We start from the raw sequence: 17686 nt of genomic DNA on the forward strand, positions 1-17686 counted from the left end.
CACAGCTGATATCTAATGTCCCATTCTAGTTATCAGAGTGCTAGTCCAACCCAACCAAAGGAGGTTAAATCATCTCATCTGCAAAGTAGATACCCAACCAGTCAGCTGCATCACATTTTACATTACACTGACTGTACTGACTAGAGAGCTACTGACTGCAAAAGGGGCTTAGACAAAGCAGGGTGGATTCACTTGCCCATACATTTGAGATGCCATTCAGAAGGCCACTGGTCTCTTACTGTCTATGCCACATCTACTGACCTTGTGCAGTTGCCACTGCTAACTTTAAGCATCTGAAATGGTTGTAGATACCTTCTAATTTTTAGCAAAGTATAGGTACTGCTAGTACAGGTGCAGGTATCTAGATTCAGATGTTGATCTCAAATAGAATCTTTGTTATTGTGCTGTGAAAGACTATTTCTGGGAAAACAGAAAAACACATCAATATGGAGTAATAAATGTACAAAGAGAAAACAGAAATGCTTTCAGGAATATCTTCATTTTGGGAGGTCTAAATAGCATTGTATTTCACATTTTCCTAGTTTTACATGGTTTAGACATAATTACCATGCAATTAGAAGTATATGTAGAAACAGATGTAGCCATTTTGTACCAGCAGATTTTCTTGTAAGCATTTTCAAGGCAATAATGTTATACCAAAGGGTGAATTTCCCCCAGTATTTTGATTCTAAGCAAGAATTCCAAGTCTAAGCAAGATGAGTCATCTTTTATAACCAGCATGGCAAACCAAAAAATACTTACGGTTTACGTGATCAATGTAGTATACACCAATCTGAGGATCATACGCAGCTTCCCATCCCCATGGCAATTCATCCCCAACACAATCCGCAAATGACAAGGGCTTTGTTAACCTACAACAAGGAAACAATTCAATGATATAGCTTTTCTCTCTTCCATACATGTTTGTTATTTGTATTAATTCCTGTTATGACAGAAGCTAAAGAAACATAGCAGAGAAAAAAGAGAGCAAGTCGTCTTTTTCCTCTTGAAGTAGAACGTATTATAGCAAATATTTTTCAGTGCAGGAACTCAAGTGAGAAATCCACTGCAACACCCTTCACATTCGACAGTCTAAAATTAAACAACAACCAACAGCTGAAAATAAAAAAAATCTATATTCCTATTTGTCCCAGGAAAACTGGACCCTTCAACCTCGAGTCAGTGAAAGAGCACAAGATTTCAAAATCACTGTTTCTAATAACCATAGACAGGAAAGTCAGAAAAGAGAATACAAGCACCTAAGATGCAGTTAGCAGCACTTGCCAATCCCTACACTTGAATAAAGCAAGCAGCAGTGTGCACAGAGTAGACATTTTACAAGTAACATTTAATGGGCCTTAGATGTTCACATGGTGCTTTTGTAGGAAAACAGACTACTAAAGTTTTTCACTTTAATAATACATCGCCTATTTGTTATAAGAACTAGAGTGATAAATACAATACATGGGCTGTTTTCCAACTGAGGCTGAGCAAAGCTTTACATGATAATTTTTGGTCTTTTTTTTTTTTTTTTAAGAAATTAGTATTGAGTTTCCTGTTGATAAATCTACAGATAAATGCCATCTCTAACATAGTGATATATTTAATAGGAAGAACAAGAGATTTAAGGTTTTATTGTTGCCATAGTGACAATAAGATTAAATAGATATCTAGAGTTAAAAAAATCCTCAGAATGACATGATGAAGAGCAGCTTGTAAGACTCACAAGCAGCTCTCCTTTTCTCACTGCTCACTAAGTTTTATGACCTGTTTTTTCATCTCACCATTAAAATTCTATACAAATATAAAGCTAATTCCTGTGTTTCAGGATTTTTTCTTTATTAATTCCTGACCAAAAGAAAGAGGTTTATTGACACTTACGTGAGAAAAGACAGAAGAATAGTACATTTTACCTTTTACAAACTGAATTGGATTTTGTGTACAAAACACCAGATAGAAAGTACTCTACAAAAATATTGAATTCTTTATGCAGCTGAAATAACAAATTTAAGCACAAATTTGATTTAGAAATCATTGCCCCGCTATTATCTTTATTATTATCACCAACATCAATGGATATGATCCACCAATTCTTTAAGTTAAACAGTATTCCTCCAAGCTAGGGTTGCAGAAATCACAAAGAATAAGGCTCTTAGGATTCAGAACATTTAGAATATTGATTCTTTTTCAATTTACGTTTTTTAAATTGCAAGCATGAATCCACTTCCTCATATTTCTCCAAAGTTTACATCATAATCCTGTGAAGGTTACTAACACTTTATTTGAGGTTCTGAACAAATTTGCAGGTATAGCACAAATTTGCTAATTTATTGCCACTTATAAACTGCTAAGTTACACCACCAGACACACCAAAAACTATTATAAAATACAGATGAAATTACCAATGTGGAATTACATTTGGGTCACTAGGATACAAAAATATGGATTATAAGCAGTACAAGTAGGCTGCCAACCTGCCAGTGATTTCCAGGGACAGAGGAGGTCTACAGCAAGCCAAGCCTATGTATTGTATCCTCTCACATTGCTGACCTGCATTTTTAAATCCAGACACTGACACAGCTCTGAGTGGGGCTGCTCCAAGGAATCTCCAGAAACCCCAGCTCTGACCTGCCTTGCTCCTCCTCTCTGGGCAGCAGAAGCGGTGCTGCCATGGCCAGGGTCCAGCTGTGCAGCTCAGCAGGCCAAAAGCTGGCCCACCGGCTGCAGCTGGCTAGTGCTGCCATACCAAGCATGCCTGCCCAAATGCTGCCTGCTTATAATAACCAGCACCACTTCAAATATTACTGCTTTGTTGTAAATAGTAATTGCTAAAGAGAAAGGGATGGCTCATAGGGAAGCAGGAGAAGCCTTTCAAATCCAGGATAAACACAAGCACCGTTTCATGTGGGCAGCATGCAGCAGACTGAACACAGGGTATCCATGTCAAAGAGTTCCCAGGCCACTAATGCCCAGAGGAAGCGTCAATCACATAAAAACAAAAGTGCTTTGGTGAGCCTGGTCAGCCATGTGAACAAGATGTGCCAACTACAAGGGCACACCTACCTGTGAAGAAAGTCTTGTCTCAAATGTGATTACAAGTGTAGATGTTCATGAAACAAACTGAATAAAAACTAAAGTTCAGCGTAGTCCTTAGCCACAACAACATAGAAATCATAATATGAACTCAAACTCATATAAACACAGCCAGGTGTTTTTTTTTAATAAACATTCAATACTTTCACCAAAGTTACACACCAGAGCTAGCAACAGTCATGACTTGATTTTTAGATCACCTCTACAGGAGGGATACAAGCCCAGTACAACCCTGACTTTTCATCTGCACTCTACACCAATTTTATTTTTAATCAAATACTCACTGCTTACTATAGATAGCACATTCTCTACGTTAGACTGCAGAGTTAGATCAACTCTGATCATGAAAATGTTCTGTCCAGGTGTTCTCACCTGTCCAAAAACCAGATACCATAGGAATGAGTAACAGCCATTCTCTCATCCCAGACACTCCATAAATTAAAGATACACTAAAAAACTGTGGAAAAGTATTTGAGTGACCCACACTGGGCCTTAAACAAAATGAGAAGAAGATGGAGACAGAGGTCCAAAAGGACAGGCAGTACAGGACAATTTGTTTTATAAATCCTGCTCTGCTGGATCATGCTTGGACATTGCATCCTTAAGAACTGAACTATGCCAGAACTGTTCCAGAGTAGATTTTTAAAACATGAGATTTGTACATAATGAGATCACAATTACTTAAGAGGGTAACATTCCCATGACTCCCTTTTTGTTCCAGAGTCTTAATAGCACACAATTTTTGAACATGATACGTCATTTTACAATTGAACAGCAATCAGCACAAGGTGATTGATGCCTGATTGCTTATGGCCCTCAGAACTGTCTCAACATAACCACTATTTACTTTCAAAATATGTATGACAAATGCATGAAATTACCACAACATGAATCAAGAGAAAATCTGCAAGACAAAAGTTGAAAGCAGAGAGTTACGAGCTATAATTAGACAGGAAATAATATCTAGGAACAAGGACTGAAGGGATCTCGTCTGTGTGAAGATCATTATCTGTGACATAGTAACCTATGATAGATGGACTGCCATTACATTCATTAAACACAAACCAAGAAAAATGAGGTTTATTGCACCATAATAGAGTATTAAGTGCTGCATGTCTTGGGCACAGATATTCTGAGGTAGTTCATAATACTGTTTCAGTTTGTAACCATACTTTTACATGTTCTTAAAAGAATACCAATACTCTAAAAAGGATTCCTTCAAAGTCCACTTTTAGTATTCAATGAAAGTCAATTAATTAAAAAAGGTTTGGATTTCTTTAATGCATATCATTAAGCTCAAGTATTCTCAGCTAGGGGCACTGGTTTTTTTTTTTGTAACCTTAGTGAACAAGAGGCAGGTGTGCGTAAGGAGAAGTGGCTATTTTAAGGAAAACCAGGAAGCATTCTGCAATTCCATTATGTAAACAATGCATGATTATGTCAATCACTTCACAGATACCTGGGGAGACTTAGGAGACAAATACAAGTTTACAAATTAAAAAGTTCCATTATCATATCAAATCCACATTTTTCTTTAAAGTTTTCAAAATATAGAGTTAGCTAGCTAAGCTCTTAAAATGCATATTCTGCAATGACATATGTGTTATCGCTAACAGTTGTTCTTGCATCTACAGCCATACCTGTAAGAATAAGTCTGTATATGCAGCTAAAGTTAATAACGAATCACAGAACCACAGCATATTCTGAGTTGGAAGAGACCCAACAAGGATCATCAATTCAACTCTTAAAGGAATAGCCCACATGGGGATGGAACCCACAGCCTTGGTGTTAGGAGCACCATGGTTAAAAAAAAAAAATGAGGCTGCGGATACTGGAAAATCGAACCATAACTACAGATTGATGGATTGTCAGTGCAGAAGTACTGCTTCATTTGGACAACTTTTTTGTTTGATGTAAATTACATTTTGAGGTCTCCAGATCACAGAAATATGTAGATGACAGGCTTCTTTCCAAGACTGGGGCCCACCAAAAAAAAAAAAAAAAAAAAAAAAAAAAAAAAAAAAAAAAAAAAAAAAAAAAAAAGCAGTGACATTTATTACATATACCAGTAAAACTATATCTCTGTCAAAATACAGACAGCCCATGATATTTCCCATTTCTGTGATCTAAGAATATCACGAGGCATGTTCTTAAAAATGTGTACGCACATATATGTATACACACACACACACACACACTACTATGGACAAACTGTTTTATGCAAGAGGAATGCTAGATTCTGCTGCATTCCTTCTGACTCCTTTTTTCTCCAAAATCGATTCAGGATGAAATAAACTGTAATATTGAAACATAAGTTATACATATTATGACTAGTACTCTATCAGTAGAAAAAAGAAGGTTACAGTAGGCAGATCTCAGAAAATGGCAGTGGGGGGCAGGGGAAAAGAGACACAGACATGAAAAATAACCCCACCCCACACAAACCTGAAATTACTTCTCCTCAGTGTGAAGGAAAGAAAACAGGTTTGTAACAGGTACACAAATACAGGAGGATTAGTAACAGGTTCATCTTAATGCCTTTCAAAATTACTTCCAAGAGCATCTCCTTTGCTGTGTGGCACTTGACCCACAGTCAGGATTTGTAGTTTGGAATTTGGTTGTAACTAGGGTCAATGCTCAACTATAGCTAGAACTATAGTTCTATAGCAACTTCAAAGTGCATTTGAGAACTTTCTCCAAATACCCAAAATGAACTCATGTGCTTTGTTGTGTAGCAAGATCCTGTGTGACACTCACATGAAATTTGATTAAATTTCACATCCACTCATTTCTCATATATAATGATGTGTATTATATGTTCATTATTTTCTTTTACAATGCAGTACTTGCTAGCATGTTTTCTTGAGAGAAATTGTTCTGAAAAATTTACCTCTTCTCCAAACTCCAAGGAAATGAGAAGACAGAACATAAGCTGCTATTCAGATGTGCAGTAAGGGGCAATCTATTAAAATGTAAGAGAAGAAATCCAGTGATGGAAGAATTGCATGCACATTTATCTGGAATCCATACAGCATAACAGAAGGGTGTACAGATGGTTTACCCACAGTAATACCCACCAATACAACAGTTTACAAAAAGTTTACTTCAAGCACTTTCAGTTAGCACAATTACACAGAATACTAAGATAAAATCAGTATCAACTGATTTTTTATTTTGCAAAAGGATGAAAGTATTTAATTCTTATTTTGATCCCTAGCTTGAGAGAAGCAAATGTAAAATTTTAATCAATTAAAGGAATGCACAAACAGAAGAAGAAAAATGTTCTCAATTCTTTACCAAACCTCCTGAATTAAGTGCTCAAGTTGGATCTCAAAATCAGTTCAATTCTTACCCAACTTTCTAATGCTATAGGCATTATTACTTTGAAAGGTGTATAAACATGCATTCTAATCCCACACTAAATATGCTTACAAACATGGATTTTACTCACTTCAAGCACTCCAGACAAATTTCTTATATAAAACTCAGGGGTGCAATTAATCTCATCACCTTCAAAAAGTCAGTTACCTAACCTGAATTACTCCTTTAGGTTCCCTACAGAGGCAGATTCAGCACATCTATTTAATACCTGAAGGTTGCCCTCTTTCCCTTGCAAGTACAGGATTCTGAATGCAAGAATCTGTAGCGTGTGCAAGGGCGACTAAATTTAAGTGGGAGGAATTCTGTAGCAGGCAGCAGAGTGCACACAGAATGGCAAGAGACCCAGCTGTTGCTTCATGTTACAGGTCAGAGTTAAGGAGAGGCATTGCTGCTCCCTATGGACGAGGTCACTAACAGCGTGAAAATTATATTGCATAGGGAACACAATTTTCCCTTCTACAAATTACAGTGGCTGAAGCTGTAATAAAATGCATTTACTTTGTATGAATTATATTGCTGTCTCTTTCCGAACTTTAAAAAGTGGTAACCAGGCTGGTTACCTGTCAAAAGGGGCAGAACTGGCCCACAAAACACCCTTTTGCCATATTCTTTGTTCATTCAATTCTATAAGTTACGAACTAGCAAATCCCACACAAAATGTCTCTCTTGAGAAAGCCCATTCATGAGTCTGTCGACAGGACTTCTGCTGCTAAACACCATGTTCTTAATACAGTAGGGACTCCATTCAGATATCAGGCCAAGACGTTATGTACAAACTTTGAATTGTTTAGGTACATTCTCTTTTAATAAGGGTATTATTAAGATATACTGCCACTTTATTGCAGGTATTATTTTGAAAGAGTAACTAAGTAGACATCACTACCAGAGCAGAACAGATCAAACAAGGAGCAGCATGGTCGCAATCCCAACTTGAAATAGTGGTGTAAAATAAACAAATATGGTAAGGTCACGCATGTTTACCTTGTTCACAAGATGTGTGCAACCAAATGTCAACAAATGCCTGTGCTCAAAAGACAGCAAACATGCATGTTACCTTTTCCATGCCAAAACAGAATCACTAACAGCTCAAGCTAAACGTAAGCCATTCCTTAATGATGAAATGTTCCCAATAACATTAAAATAAACTTCTTAAGAGCACTAAATGTATGCCTGTAGACACCAGCATGTGCACCACTAACGTGTTTGCTCTGTATTACACACATGCACACAACAGTATAGGTTTATAGTCAAATATTCACAAACACACTCCTGGCTAGAACGTATGTGTAGCAGTCAACAGCACTGCACCTTCACCTTTTTGCACCACTGGATACTCAAAAAACTAACTGCAGATACTGAGCTCTCAGCAGTTATACACTGGCTGGAGAGAGATTTATTAAATCCAGCAGCAAGTATTTCCTGGATACATTTCATGAATTTTCACTCGTTTTCCAGATTTTGGATAATTTTGTTCCTGGTAATACGAAGACACGTAAAACACTCAAATTTGTATAAGACTGGAAACTTGAAATAAGCACTCTACTTTTCTAAAAAAATATACAGGTATAGTACCACTTTTAATAGCTTGCAATTTCTATCCTGTGATTCTTTTAAGTCCTTGTATACTTACAACAGACAGCAGGCCTTAAAGAAATATATTTCTTGGTTTTACAGGGTTTCCTTGGTAAAGAAAATGTACAAACATGCAGATGGAGAATTATACCAAGAGACATACATTATTTCTCTACCTCACAGCAACACAGAATGGAGGGACATTATTTGAGTAGGTACTACTGGGATAACGGGCTCTCGCAACTATTTAACAACCTCAAAAACTTGGTTTCCAGTACTGCCAGGGATTTACTATAACTCCCATTTACAAGTGATGTAGATAGGACTACACCATATTCAGTGATGTTTCAGAGAATATCTAAGTGTTTGAAAAATACACTTTCCATTAAAAGACTCTTGTCTAGCTAGCCAGCAACCCAGGTAAACACAATATTGTATTCAGGAAGCACACAAGGATCAAGCAGAAACTAAAACCTAATCTTTTTCAGTCCTTGTAGGGTTTGGGATTTTAAGAAACATTTTTAGAGTACTGAATAAGTGATTTCTTCTCTGTAATTTAGGCAAAGTACTCAAGGTGTTATTGAAATGCTTTGCTGAAAAGGGCAGTGTGCTGAACACTGTCTCAAGTTTCCAGTCAGCCTTCCAGAGAGACAGCTGTACTACTACCACCATGTGAAGTGGCAATATCAGCCCATCATCAGTTCTGATTGCTGCCTTCCTGCAGACCAACTCAAAGTCTCCTACGCTGCAGCACAGCACAAACTGTTCAACATATTCAGCAAGTCCTGCTTAGAAATAACAAGTCGGCACCTCACCAATGATGGGGTTTGGAGACAAGCACTAACTACAGTAGCAAACTCTACTTCATTCCTCAAATGTTTCCAGCTCTTCTCGATTTAGTTAAACATTAAACTGCCAGGGCAAGGACAAAAACAAACCAACAAACCTTACTGCAACTGCACTACAACCAAAAGTCTTAAATTCACTATATTTATACATAACTTATTAAACTTGTACAACATAGGAAAACCAGGAATCTTGAGAAAAGCTCTTATTTTCCCATATCTATTACAAACATAACCAGTTTAAACCAATACAGCTAGGAATTTTTACTACAAAAGTTGTATTGTATATAGAGAGCAAGCTCTTTGAAACAAAAATATAACTGCAAAGTTTTTGAGTCCACTTATTTTAACAGCAGCACAAGTATTCAAAAATAAAATCTGAGAGCAAAAATAGCTGAACAACAAAACCCCTACAGAATGAATGATACAGCTTTACACAAGGACATATTCAAAGTGAAAGAAAGTAGGTTTTAGTCAGATATTAGGAAAAAATTCTTTACTGTGAAGGCAGTGAGGCATTGGAACAGGTTGCTCAGGGAAACAGTGGATGCCTCATACCTAGAAGTGTTCAAGGCCAGGGTGAACAGAGATCTGAGCAACCTGGTTTAGTGAAGGATGTCCCAGTCCATGTCAGGGAAGTTGGAACTGGATGATCTTTAAGGTCCCTAAGGTCTGTTTTCCAAAAAACACCCTCCTACTTCATTTAGCAGTTTTGCAAGTGTAATGTGAAAACATCAGACATTAAGTGCTTGCAATATGTTAACAAAAATTAATACCCTTTTAATTTCTTTATTTTAAAAGACTTGTTCTCAATGCTCAAAAGTTCTACACATCCTCAAACTCCTTTGGCTTTATGCAATACAGAAAAGCTAAGAATGAAAATCTTTGGGTCATCCAAAGACCTTGCCTGCTTCCTCCACAGAAAAAAACCCACACAAAATGGGCAACTGATGTCCTTCTCACACAGACACGCCCAAAAGGAAGGAAGCAGAGAACACACAAGTTAAGCTTTCAGTCCAGCAGGCAGCAGACAGGGGGAGGTGAGTGCAGAGGGAGTGTGCAGCCAAAAATCTGTGCTGCCTCCCAGCTCACCATGAGATGCTGTGTGCATGTTAATGACTGCCATAAAAATGTGCTACCAGCAAGGAAGTCGACCATAACTGCCTCCTCCCAGTTACAAAGTGATGGCATTAGCTCAATGTCAGCTCACTCTGTCCCCTCACAGGTGCTTCTGTGAAAAGGCACATGAACTGAATAGCTGAGACCCAGAAAGGGAAGAATGCATTTGGGAAGGAAGGGACCCACACCCACTGGTTGCAGGACCAGGTCAAACTGCCTGCTGGCTTGTTTTTTTTGTTTCCTTTTCCTTTTGATTATGATAAACTGTTTTGGCTTTCCACTTCACAATTGCCATCAGTGAAGGAAAAACCCCGCGCTGAACTCGGCTATACATTTTGTCACACCATTTCATCATTGAAGGTAATAAAAGTGAAAAGGAGAACCAATATTTTCCAGCTTAGCATACCAGCTATTTGCTTCTGTAGGGCAAAGCCTCCAACCAAATCACCATTTGTAATTCATTTATCTGTTTAACGTTGCCAAGTTCAATGCAAAGATGATATTTTGAAAGGTTAGGGGGGAAGGGGACCACAGAGAAGTGGAAATGGGTAACACCATGAATGTTTTCTCCAGCGTTTTTCTTTGACACAGCAGTTGGTCCTGCACTGGCATGTAAGCACTATAATATTAGACACCTGGAATGTGAGGAATGTCTGATAACCATACCCTAGCACAGGGATAATTCCACAGCCATAAACCAATGATACGACCTTTGCGCCTTCCCCCGGAAAGCTGAAATGCAATAACATTATGAAAAGGCTATTATGTGCAGTGTTGCTATAGGTTATTTATGTACATGACTGCATACTGTTGTTAGAGGGAAAATGTTATCATCAATTGACAGCACTGTTAAGAAACTTAGCTATTAGTTTTAATTTAATTACATAAACACCATGCTGTTTTCCCAGCAATTTTAAGTGTTCCTGATACTCCAATCTCTGGGTGCAAACTTGACTTTGAAATGTTTACCTATCTTGTACCCCTCTGCTCTTCATTTTATATATTTACTAGCAAATATTCCTATACAATAGGAAGATGTACTCTTAAGAATACACAAGGTAAGGAAAAAAAAAAGCCAAACCAAAACCAAACAAACCACAAATACAGCCAAGCATTGGTTCATGAAATTCAAAAAATGGCACAAACTGCAATAATTTCCATATGCAAATAGGAGCAACGAATCCATACCCAAAAGCTTACTGTTTGATAGAAGTATGATACAACAAACTACAGGTAGAAAATGTCTATAGACTGGAATACTTTATCATGAATTAATCAAAACAGATACACTCATGATAGAGCATTAAAACATTTCCATTAATTTCAATGATTTGTCATCTTGACTGTCAGGCACAATATACCAAAAGCAGTTTTTATGGCATATTGTTAAGGTTAAATTTAGGACATTTTTGTATTGTGATAATTAAATATGAGAAAGAGAAATGTATTTCAAATAAAAAACACAGTTAAAACCCAGAAAATTATCATATTTAACATCGGCATTAAAAGATCTTCCCGATCTCTAACTTGTCCCCTTCCTCCTTTCTGTAATCTCATACACACACTAGTCCAAATCACCCCACTACTCACCTCATCAGCTTCAGAAAATGATTTTGACAATTTTGTTCTTTAAACTCCACTTCTCCTGCAAACAAACCCTTGCACTGTAAGTGACCTTTGGATTTACAGAGAAGATATTTAAAGACTGTCCTCACCTAACTCTGCTCCCACTGAAGTCAGCAGGAGTGTTACCAATTTCAGTAGCAGGAAGCCTAGTCTGTGACAAGCACTTTCAAAAATTACTATCCATCTGAACATCTCAGATAACCTTACAAACGTTTGACTTCAGCGCTGTGAAGCCCTTCAGCCAAGTATACCAATCATTCCAGAAGCAGGGAAAAGGGAACTTGAGTTACTATGTCCAATGTCTCTGCAATTCGGTTACAGACCTAAAAACTGCACCTAACAGGAGAGAGCACCCCACTTTGTTATTCTCAGTACTGAGTTCTTCATGTCTAGATTCCAGCTTCTCATCCAAACACTTGTAACAATTTTCAATGCATACTTCATTAAACATTCTGTGTTTTGCAGTACAATGCAGCTCCTGTTGCAAAAAGATTGAGCTAGATCACAGCTCAAATGGCACACAATCACTGGACTGATCTCTGGTAAACTGTTTTCAGATGCTATAGGAGAAATCTTTAAAAATGTGCCAACGATTTTTACATGGAAAATGAACAAACACAGCACTGATTTTTCAAAACTGCAAGCAACATAATACTGAAGAGAAAAAGGACAATATATTTGTATTTTAATATTAGTAAGAGAGAATAAAAAAGTCTGCCAACCCTCGGTGCAAATGGCTCAAAAATCCCTCAATCTCAGCTGTTTTCACAGATGAGAGACTCTAGAAAAATCAATCTTGAGAGCAGAGTGATGGAAGTTCAGGGGCTAACATATATTAGTAAAACTGCACAAAAATGAACTAACGAGTAAGGGCTGCAGCAAACGTTTGCTTCATACAAATCTAACATTGAACTTAAAAGTGCAAGATAATGAAGTCAGGTACTGTAAGATTAAAGTAATGTAAAACTGTAATTATAAGAAGATTTCAGATATATGTTCTGGCCTACATTTAATCCCTTCCACTAATAATTTTAATACAAAGACCTCTAGTTCGTAATGCTTTTTTTAAACTACCTTTCTTTGTATACTCTGAGATACTCAGAAAATAGTATTATATTAAACAAAATCAATTCAAGAGTTCCTTCAGCTACTCTACTTTTATTACATTTCTTTATTCACCATATTAATTGACTTCAAGAGTTTGAGATCAGATTTATTCCCAGTGGGAGCAAGGTTTGAGGAATGGGAAATATGTAACAATTATCCAACAGGAAACGCCTAAGTTTGCTGTGACTTCCTTCGCACACACCCACTCCCAGAAACTGCCTGAAAAAAACCACCCCAAAACCTGGAATGGAGGCAGTAAATTTTCTAGCAGTTCCTAGCAGAAATACAGCACCAACACAGTTTACTGAAGCATGGCCTTCTAGTGGAAGGAAAGAAAAAAAATCAGCTTCTGCTTCTCACATCAAACTGACTAAATCCCTTTCAGGTCAGCTATACTTTTTGGTTCTCTTTCCCTGAACCCTTACAAGCCTCTGCTCTACCCCTAGCATATAATTGTCACACATCCCTCTTTACCAAGTGTGGTTGGCACAGAGCTGTTTAGAGCAGGGGAAATACTTCCAAGGCAGTAATTTGCAAAGATTGCTGAGGAATTATCTGAGACACCGTAAAAGGGAACCTGGAGTTTCCAGATGAGTTAATACTCTACTTACTGACTCAACTAGAGCTGCCTGCCTTTCCCAAACATGAAAATGCACTCCCTTCAGCTTTATTAGCAGGTTGCATCACTGATTTAAAAAGATTATTCTAAACCAGGTTAAATAATTACTGCAGAGAATATAGGACATATTAAAACCTCATCCTTATTACGGTTTCTTCAAATAAGCATACAAACATCAAAACAATATTTAAAACTTGTCTATGAGTAGGTAACAGCCACGTTTTATGAGTCCTCCCTTCCAAGGTGAAAGCATATGTGAGAATGGGAAAGAAGATGAGAACACCACAATGAGGCTATTCTGCACATTTTCAAATTCAATTTCTTAAGCTAACAGTTAAAACTCAAAATTAGAAAAGGAGGTAGTTTTTTCATAAAAAATCTGTGAGGAGATTTTGTACCACTGTACTAAACTAAGAAACATCAATTATTTTTGCCAACACCACTGAAGAAGTCGTTCAACTCCTCATGGATGGTTCTTTGAATCAGCTGAACATTTAACAGAAGTGAAAATACAATACCAAACAACTGACTTACAAGTTATAAGGAAACAAATATAAAACAAACCAGAAAACACCACCACACAATTTATATAGAACTGCTGTGTGATTACATTTAAATCCTGCATTCAGCTCTGGTAGTCCCTGCACTTCTGTACCACGACAACATGTTGAAAGTAAAACTACAGATCAACATACAGAGGAAAGTGGATAGTGGCAATCAAGGTATAGAATGTAACGTAACTGAACAGGTTAATGTCATTCATCTTGGTAATTTCCAACAGGGTGCAAATACTGAACATATGAAAAGCACGGGCAGCATTTACTCTGTTCCTCATGCTACAAGAAACATATGCAGAAAGTACAGAAAAGCAGGCCCAAAACAAAGTTCTGCACAATGCACAATCATAGCTGGACCTCACTGCCACTGCATTTTGTTGAGGTGAAAATCATAACTGCTTTCAAAAACAGATTTGACAAAAATTACAAGGAACAGATTCACAGTGACAGTAAATATGATACTCCAGATACTACCATTTTCCTACTGGAGTTTGGTCTTGTGAACATACTTCAAACTGGACCTTATTAGAAAGTATTCTTAAAACTGTCTTACTACAGAGAATATTGTGAGCATCGTAACTCATAAGCAAAAATATCCTTGAAGTCCCTTCGGTGTATTCTTATTTAATAACCATTTCATTATTGCACCCTTTTATAACAAATCACTAGAGTTTTGCCTAACTATTTTTTTTGCTTGTGTTGAATTATAGTCACGAAAGATTTTTTTTTAGAAGTATTTCTTCAAGCTGACATTTCTTAGACTTACATGAATCCCATCTCTGGGTTTTAATACATGGTCAAAATTGAATTTTACTAACAATGGAAAACTAACTTAGTTGAGAGACTAACAAGTTTGAGTTCCATTTTGAGTATGAAAGAAGTCATAGCAAGTCTCAACTTTTGGTTAAAAACACAGTCCCAGTTCTATTCATCTGGCCTAGTTTTGCAACAGCAGCCTGCACGTCATGATTGACTTTCTTCAGACTGGTGGTCAACAGATTGTATTCTACCTGGAGCCAGTAAAAAGTGGACTACTGGAGGGACCTGTCCTGTTTAACATCCGTATTAATGATTCAGAAAAGGCATCAGGCTTGCATATGACACCATGCTGAGTGGGAACAATCAATAAAGTCAAGACATGAACATCATTCAGATGGACTTGGGCTACAGGAATGGCCCAACAGGAACCTTCAGAGACTCAGCATCAACAAATGCAAAGTCCCGCATCCAGGAAGCAAATACCCCTTACAGCAACCGAGGCTGGGACTGACTGGGGAGCTCTGGGGCTCTGGTGGGCAGTGAGTTGTCAGTGAACCAGTGCCCTGGCTGCAGAGAAGGTCAACAGCCTACCCTACCAGCAAGAGTTTGGGCAATAGATCAAGGAAAGTAATTGATTACCTCCTCTATTCTGCACTCCGTAGACTGCATCTCAATTACTGCACCCAGTTCTGATCTTCTACAGCAAGAAAAACATCAACAAACCTAACTGGTGCAAGTCCAAGGGAAAGCCACCAGGATGCCTGGGAGATGAAGCACCCAAGCACTAAGCTGCCGTGAAGACACTGAGGGACTGAGGGGTGTTCAGCCTGGAAAAGAGGTAGCTTCAGAGGGATACAGCAGCAGCCTGCCCCTACCTACAAGGAAGTTTTTGGGATGACTGTGAGGTTCTTTGCAAGGGTTAACATGCTGGAAGGATGAGAGAAAACAGACATGAGTTGAAACTAGTTTAAGTTGAATATAATGAAAAAAAAAATTCACCATGAGGATAGGCATGTGGTGGGACAAACTAAATGGAGTAGTTGTACGACAGTAAGTCTGATCTCATGGCTGACCATGTGTTTTGCATATAATTTTTAAATCTTTGATATTGCCATGCTTCCAAACCATATGCGCACACATAAATAATTGAGTACTCACTCCCACCATGCCTTTGTTTCTTGGAGCTTAAAACTTCACCATTGTGTAACTTGAGTAGAGAAAACTAATTTTTGCACCATCCTAATGCCACACCAAATACTGCAGTTCCATAACAATTTAAGTTGATCTAACCTGGCTGTCACAGTTCTGCTTTTCCTCCATGCTACATATTCATACCTCTTCTCTGGCATATGACTCTACAGTACATCAGTTCAAAGAAAAAACTAGGAAGAGAAATTGAATTTTTAATTATTTTTAAGCAGTTTAGCTGCCTAACCAGTTCAGTACCAGTACAAATGCCAATACAAGAAAAAGCATGGAAGCATTTGCAGTCTGAATTCAGATTGGTGTGAATTGGTCATGAAACAACAGAGTTCCTAAAAGACACTGAAACCCTGATCCTTGATGGGGATCGCAGGCAGTGCTGCCACATACATGATTCCCCTTCCTCCTCCTCATGTTTTCGCTATTAGAACAAGACAGAAATGACTAAGCAAGCAAAATTGGAGAAATGCTAACCTGCTTTGCAAAGTTTGCATGTGGTGAAAGTTAGGAGGCTGATTTTGAAAGGTTGAGGGTTTTTTGGATTAACCATCTTTACTGGTTGCTGTTGGATTATGAAATGCAAATGCCTGGGCAGTTAGGAAAATTTCTATTTATTCTAATACCTCGATCTACTGGCTACTTGAATTTCAAATTAGAATAATGTAAATCAGTTAATTGCCCAATCCTGCAAAGGATACAAAACTTCACAGAAAAACCCAAGGAAATATCTACACTGAAGTCAAAGGCAAGGCTAGAAGCAAACTTTGTATGTGATTAATACTTTTGTCATGTTTTCCAGAACAAAATAAATAAAATAATAATAAAAAAAAATCATCCTTCTCTGGGAGCCTTTACCTTAGGCAGTTTGACTTTTTTTTAAGTCCAAACTAGTTCCTTAATGAGGCGCTCATAAGGAGAGAGTTTAAAAAGAATTGCTAATGACACAAAAATCTACAAGGCTGTCTCAAATACTGAGCAGAGGCACTTTCATAGAAAAACAACACCTAAGCACAAACAATTGATTTAACGGTAATCTCCACACTGTACACATCTTTTGTACTGTAAGAGGCAAGCTGCCATATAAGCAATGCTTCAATAAATTCAGCTGAACTAGGAAGCTGCAATTTTACAGACTTCTGGAATTTCTTAGACACAGTATTTTTAAATGAATACTTCATAAAAATCACTTTCAGTATTTTGTTAGATGTAAAGTTTTTATACAGTTTGAGTAATGAAAAAAAACCTCAGCATTAGTTCATACAGTGGAAATACAGTCACATCACTCCTTGCCAAGACAACCATTACATCTCCATTTGCCATTTATTATTTTTAAACTGAATAGAGAAGATTGCTCTTAAGAGATAGTCCAGATACAAATCTCTACTATCCAATTACTTATGTACTCTCTTTCAATTTCTCAATGGAAGGCTCTTACCACCTCTCATAAATCAACCTACATCAGTCACTTTTGTGAAAAATCTTCAACATAAATATTAATGGTTTGAGCAACTATTTTTCCTGCAATTCTACATAATATCCTTAGGTTCCTTTAGGAAATTACTTCATGTATCATTCAAGCTTTTAAAATAAAATGTATCTTCTTGGAGGCTAGGCTTTTAACTCTCATCCTATAAACATCAGTCATCTAAAACAACTTCCAGAAGTACTGGAAAGTTTTAAAGTAGGCATACTGTAATTAAATATGAGTCAAACTTCTAATCTGTTGAAAATACCGTTGGGTGTCAGCATGCATTTCAATGCTTTTCAATATGCTATGTACAGGAAACAAATACAAGGAAAATTAT

The 17686-nt window shown here is 37.4% G+C and overlaps 1 protein-coding gene across 4 annotated transcripts in view; it reads right to left on the minus strand.

The window, feature by feature from the left end:
* WWC2 (WW and C2 domain containing 2) overlaps positions 1–17686 on the minus strand; it is a 96090-nt gene that overhangs the window by 59882 nt on the left and 18522 nt on the right. For all 4 annotated transcript variants that reach the window (XM_066185927.1, XM_066185923.1, XM_066185925.1 and 1 more), the window contains exon 2: positions 763–872. Coding sequence is in view for 3 of the 4 variants with exons in the window: in XM_066185923.1 (XP_066042020.1) it covers positions 763–872 (110 nt within the window). In the remaining variant the exon portion in view is untranslated. The remainder of the gene's footprint in view (positions 1–762; positions 873–17686) is intronic.

Source organism: Chamaea fasciata, unplaced genomic scaffold (assembly GCF_029207755.1).
Source record: "Chamaea fasciata isolate MVZ Bird 193981 ecotype frontalis unplaced genomic scaffold, bChaFas1.0.hap1 SCAF_6, whole genome shotgun sequence".
Taxonomy (NCBI): Eukaryota; Metazoa; Chordata; class Aves; order Passeriformes; family Sylviidae; genus Chamaea; species Chamaea fasciata.